Source organism: Dermochelys coriacea, chromosome 6 (genome assembly GCF_009764565.3).
Source record: "Dermochelys coriacea isolate rDerCor1 chromosome 6, rDerCor1.pri.v4, whole genome shotgun sequence".
Taxonomy (NCBI): Eukaryota; Metazoa; Chordata; order Testudines; family Dermochelyidae; genus Dermochelys; species Dermochelys coriacea.
This window is the reverse complement of record NC_050073.1, coordinates 77753125-77759124: the sequence shown is the minus strand read 5'-3', so window position 1 is coordinate 77759124 and position 6000 is coordinate 77753125. Positions and strand designations below refer to the sequence as shown.

General features: G+C 50.0%; 1 protein-coding gene across 8 annotated transcripts in view; it reads left to right on the top strand.

The window, feature by feature from the left end:
• Nucleotides 1–3030: 3030 nt before the first annotated feature.
• The window catches only part of PRKD1 (protein kinase D1), a 309265-nt gene continuing 306295 nt past the window's right edge, over nt 3031–6000 (top strand). For 3 of the 8 annotated variants that reach the window (XR_006282058.1, XR_006282057.1, XM_043516524.1), the window contains exon 1: nt 3635–4270. Coding sequence is in view for 5 of the 8 variants with exons in the window: in XM_043516524.1 (XP_043372459.1) it covers nt 4079–4270 (192 nt within the window). In the remaining 3 variants the exon portion in view is untranslated. Of the gene's footprint in view, nt 3396–3526; nt 4271–5574; nt 5633–6000 lie in introns of those variants that run through there. The other 5 variants (XM_038407570.2, XM_038407567.2, XM_038407569.2 and 2 more) reach the window with 4 other exon arrangements.

The following is a 6000-nucleotide window of genomic DNA, read 5'->3' as shown; positions in this document are numbered from 1 at the left end:
ATGTAACATATATAATAAAAGGCAACATTGTAGACATAGCAGAAGCACTATGTGGATTTGCAGCCAAAATAGAAGAATATGTCTGGAAATGCTAATTTAAAACTAAAATGCAAATCTTAGCCTTTAAATGCAAGAAGAAATATTTGTGACCTGTAAAGTGACTGATAAATATGATAAGATAGCCATGCATGGTATTATGTAGAAGACAGAAATAAAAATGGAAATAATTTGAAGAAAATCTGGCAAGGAATATAATGATTCAGAAGAATTTATAAGCAACAAGCAGCTGTGTTCTGTGTGCATATGTGAAAAATTCCTAGGTGGAAATAAAACCCAGTTCTTTAAACTGCAGAACGAGGTAAAGAGTGCCCTAACAAGACATCCAATTAAAAACGAAACATAAATGTTGACAATTTGTTTAGAAAAAAAAGTTTTGAAAATGTTTGATGAGCTCTGCTTATTAAATGCAAAAAGACAAGGAGTACTTGTGGCAACTTAGAGACTAACAAATTTATTTGAGCATAAGCTTTCGTGAGCTACAGCTTATTAAACGCATGTTATTACACTCATCACTGTCATTCCTAGATGGCATACGAATAATTAAGAGACTAATTTGGTATTCAGGCTATTCAAAGTTCACTCCCAAAGTTCATTTCCAAGGGGAGTTCAGTGCTAATAGCGTAGGTGAAGTGTCACCTGCCATTGGCCTTACTGTATGGAGGCATATGCAAACAGATGCCACGTGCATTGTGCTTTAAAGTTAGAAAGGCTGCCTGATCTTTCAGAGTAGCCTCCGTGTTAGTCTGTATTCACAAAAAGAAAAGGAGTACTTGTGGCACCTTAGAGACTAATAAACAACAAATCAAGAAACTCCCTGAAAAAGCACAAGAACAAATCCGCACAGACACACCCCTTGAACCCCGACCTGGGGTATTCTATCTGCTACCCAAGATCCATGGAACTTGGAAATCCTGGATGTCCCATCATCTCAGGCATTGGCACCCTGACAGCAGGATTGTCTGGCTATGTAGACTCGCTCCTCAGGCCCTACACTATCAGTACTCCCAGCTATCTTCGAGAGACCACTGACTTCCTGAGGAAACTACAATCCATCGGTGATCTTCCTAAAAACACCATCCTAGCCACTATGGATGTAGAAGCCCTCTACACCAATATTCCACACAAAGATGGACTACAAGCCGTCAGGAACGCTATCCCTGATAATGTCATGGCTAACCTGGTGGCTGAACTTTGTGACTTTGTCCTGACTCATAACTATTTCACATTTGGGGACAATCTATACCTTCAAATCAGCGGCACTGCTATGGGTACCCGCTTGGCCCCACAGTATGCCAACATTTTTATGGCTGACTTAGAACAATGCTTCCTCAGCTCTTGTCCCCTAATGCCCCTACTCTACTTGCGCTACATTGATGACATCTTCATCATCTGGACCCATGGAAAAGAAGCCCTTGAGGAATTCCACCATGATTTCAACAATTTCCATCCCACCATCAACTTCAGCCTGGAACAGTCCACACAAGAGATCCACTTCCTGGACACTACAGTGCTAATAAGTGATGGTCACATAAACACCACCCTATATCAGAAACCTGCTGACCGCTATTCCTACCTACATGCCTCTAGCTTTCATCCAGATCACACCACACGATCCATTGTCTACAGCCAAGCTCTACGATATAACCACATTTGCTCCAACCCCTCAGACAGAGACAAACACCAACAAGATCTCTATCATGCATTCTTACAACTACAACACCCACCTGCTGAAGTGAAGAAACAGATTGACAGAGCCAGAAGAGTACCCAGAAGTCACCTACTACAGGACAGGCCCAAAAAAGACAGTAACAGACCGCCACTAGCCGTCACCTTCAGCCCCCAACTAAAACCTCTCCAACGCATCATCAAAGATCTACAACCTATCCTGAAGGACGACCTATCACTCTCAGAGATCTTGGGAGACAGGCCAGTCCTTGCTTACAGACAGTCCCCCAACCTGAAGCAAATACTCACCAGCAACTACACACCACATAACAGAACCACTAACCCAGGAACCTATCCTTGCAACAAAGCCTGTTGCCAACTCTGTCCACATATCTATTCAGGGGACACCATCATAGGGCCTAATCACATCACTATCCACACTATCAGAGCCACACTATCAGAGGCTCGTTCACCTGCGCATCTACCAATGTGATATATGCCATCATGTGCCAGCAATGCCCCTCTGCCATGTACATTGGTCAAACTGGACAGTCTCTACGTAAAAGAATAAATTGACACAAATGAGGCGTCAAGAATTATAACATTCAAAAAGCAGTCGGAGAACACTTCAATCTCTCTGGTCACTCGATTACAGACCTAAGAGTGGCTATCTTTCAACAAAAAAACTTCAAAAACAGACTCCAACGAGAGACTGCTGAATTGGAATTAATTTGCAAACTGGTTACAATTAACTTAGGCTTGAATAGAGACTGGGAGTGGATGGGTCATTACACAAAGTAAAACTATTTCCCCATGTTATTCTCCCCCCACCCCACCCCCCATTGTTCCTCCGACGTTCTTGTTAACTGCTGGAAATGGCCCACCTTGATTATCACCACAAAAGGTTTTCCTCCTCCCCCCCCACCCCTTTCCTGCTAGTAATAGCTCATCTTAAGTGATCACTCTCCTTACAGTGTGTATGATAAACCCATTGTTTCATGTTCTCTGTGTGTGTATATAAATCTCCCCTCTGTATTTTCCACCAAATGCATCCGATGAAGTGAGCTGTAGCTCACGGAAGCTTTAAAAAAAAAAAGAAGAAAGAAAAAAAAGCTCAAAAACATTTGTTAGTCTCTAAGGTGCCACAAGTCCTCCTTTTCTTTTTGCCTGACCTTCGGGTCAGAGAGTTCCCACTTAGCAACTGAAAAGGCAGATGTAAGTCCCCTAGAGCGGAAGTTATTTTAGTGAAGAGGGTGGGAAGGATTCCCCCTCTCCCCTACGAGTAAGTCACCGAGGAGGAGCACCCTGAGCAAATAGCACAGCAGCAGGGAACAGCCAGCTCCCCTCCCGCGGTGCCATTCACCACCTCCCTCCCCCGCCAGCGTGTGACTGGCTCCTAGGGGGAATGGCTCCGCTGGAGGGGAACGCGTGCGACAGTCGTAGGAGCTGGTGACAGGGCTGAGCTCCTACTCTCATGCAAATCTCCCCGCCCTCGCAAGCCAGCGCTTGCGGGCCCCGCAGCCTGGGAGAGCTCGCTCCGCTCCGCTCCCGCAGAGCAACCCGCCCAGCTTCCCCGACTTTCTCCGCGCTCTGCCTCCAGGTGTCGTAGCCTCTGCCCTCCGGGCAGCAGCGGGAGGCGGGCAGCGGGCGGCATGAAGGCGGCTTTGAAGGTAACCGCGCCCGGGCTGGGGATGCTCGTGGACCAGACGGGCGCTCTCCCGCCCGGAGGGAGGCGGCTCGGGGCGGGGAGCGGCGGGAGGAGGCTGAGGGCGGGGCGGTGAGAAGAAAGCCTCGGGTGAGGCGGGAGGTGCGGACCCCCGGGAGAGAAGCGGGAAGCGAAGAACTTGGCGCCGTGCGGTGGGGTTGGGGCTTGGCTGCCTTGAAGGGAGAAACGAAGCGGCCCAAGGGCGGGGGTGAGAGCCCTGGCGGGCGGCTAGAGGGAGGCGGGCACCTCAGCCCCCTCCGGACCCTTGCGAGCCGGGCCGGCTGCGGCTCCGGCGGGCCGCCCTGTGGTGGCTCATGGCTGCGCCGCCTCCTCCTCCCTCCCCCCCCGGGCTCGCAGCGTGCGGCGCGCTGACCGCCGCCTTCAGTCCGCAGCCAGAGCCAGCAGCGGCGGCGGCACCTCGGCTGGGCTGGGCTGGGCTCCCCCCTCGCTGTGGGCGTCTCGCCGCCTTTTCCTGTCTGCATCCGATTCCTCCCCCTCCCCCCGCCATTTTCACCCGGGAGCGGCGCCGGGGCTTCCCTGGCACTCGGCGGGGGATCTGCACCGCGCCTGGGGCTCCCAGCAACTTTTCACGCCGCCGTGTCTCTCTGCTTCTCTCCTCCCCGCCCCTGCTCCTGCGGGAAGTTTTCCATGAGCGCCCCTCCGGTGATCCGGCCGCCCAGCCCTTTGCAGCCGGCGGCGGGGGCTGCTCCCGGCGGCGGCATCTCCTTTCACCTCCAGATCGGGCTGAGCCGGGAGCCCGTGCTGCTGCTGCAGGACTCCTCGGGGGATTTCAGCCTGGCGCACGTCCGGGAAATGGCTTGCTCCATCGTGGACCAAAAGGTAAGAGGGGACCCAGAGGCGGAGCTGCCGCCCCAAACTCTGCACCGCTCCCTGCTCGCGCCCTCCGGCACATCCTTGCTGCCCAGCTGGTCCCCCGCCAGCCGGGGGGACTCGGCTCCGGGGTGAAGACAGCGCTCGCGGCGCGAGACTTCCGCCGGCCTCGCTCTCCCCGGCTGGCCCCGTGCACTAGTTGTGCAAGTCTCGGGCTCGGGACGCCGGCCGGGCCGGCTGGCTTGCTGTTCTAATGGCTCAGTCGCCATGCGGGCAGGGCCCGGTTTACACGCCTCCCCTCCATCGGTGCGCTTTGGAGGGGTGGGGTGAGGTGGGGAGGAAGCGGGTGGGGGCTCCTGGGGATTGGCACCATAACTCCCTCCAGCAGCCTCGGTGGCGGAGGAAACTTTCCACTTTACAAACCGGGAACCAAGCCAGCGGGCAGCGTTTCACTCGCTCTTCTTCCCAGGCAGGCCATGTCCAGCAATGCAGGCGCCCTCTGTCCCCTTGCGCTCTGTGCCATTTGATGCAGGGTTTAACCTTGCGAGCTGGCACACTTGTCATGTATTATGTGACACTTTAATGTGGGGCAGCTGGCGTCTCTAGAGGACGGGGCGATTTTTCTGCAGCTGGGCGGTAACATGATATGGAGGGTAAACCTCAGATCTATTGCCCTACTTCCCCATCAAACGCTGTCAACAGCCTAAACAAGCTCTTTTGCGCTTATGAAACGCTTGGCTTTTAAAAAGCATTTTGGGGACAAATTGAGCTGGGTGAAAACGGAAGTGATGATAAGTGGCAGGCGCCAGTCTGTGCAATACAAAGGGATGTGTGGGAGAGGGGGGTCGCTGTAATGAGATGGTGCTGAATTTCAGCCTTGGGAATTGGCAGGTGACCTCTGTGTAAAATGAGGCTAATTGAATCACTCCCTGTCAACAGCCCTTCTGAGCTTTGTAGTTGTAGAACCACTGACTAGCTGAAGTTCTGTGTAGAATGCTGAGCAGAAATCTTTGTCCCAGGAAGTTATGAAAAGTGACAAACTTTGTAAAGCTGACAAATCTTTGTAAAGATTTCCTTGGTTTGCTTTTCATTTGGAATTCTGGTATAATTATTAGTCAACTTGAAATCTAGTAAACTTCACAAAATGACTTAAAACTAGTTTCAGGTGTTATATCTGCCCTTAGCTCCCTCCACCTCCCCCATTGGTAAACCCACCTAAATTGGCAATCACACATTTTCAAAATAATATTTTTCTCTCTCTTCTGTTGGAGTGTGAAAGACCCACACTAACAGGTGACTCTGACTATAGAGGGAAAAACAGTGAAAATGATGAGACATGGTGTTGTCAGATACCCAGAATAAACTGAAAGAGTAAGGAAACCATTTCTCTCTAATTTTTTCATTATAATGATCTCAGGTATAATAGGTAAAATAATTTCAGGCAGGGGTGTGTGTGTATTTTTAAGTTGATGGTCTCACTTTAAGTCTTGGTATAAATCGTACAGAGTTTCCTTAAATATGGTGAGCTTTTCCATTTTGTTTATTACAGTGTATTTAATAAACATGGTTTCAAAATAGTTTGAACATGTCATCTTAGATTTTTAAATAACTACTTTTAAAATGCATTTTAAGAAGAGGTTATTTGTTCTGATATGCACACTTATTTAATTAAATTCAGTATGGAAAACATGCCCTCTTGTTTAATATTACAGTGTTTATTTTCAAAGCAATCTGCTTCT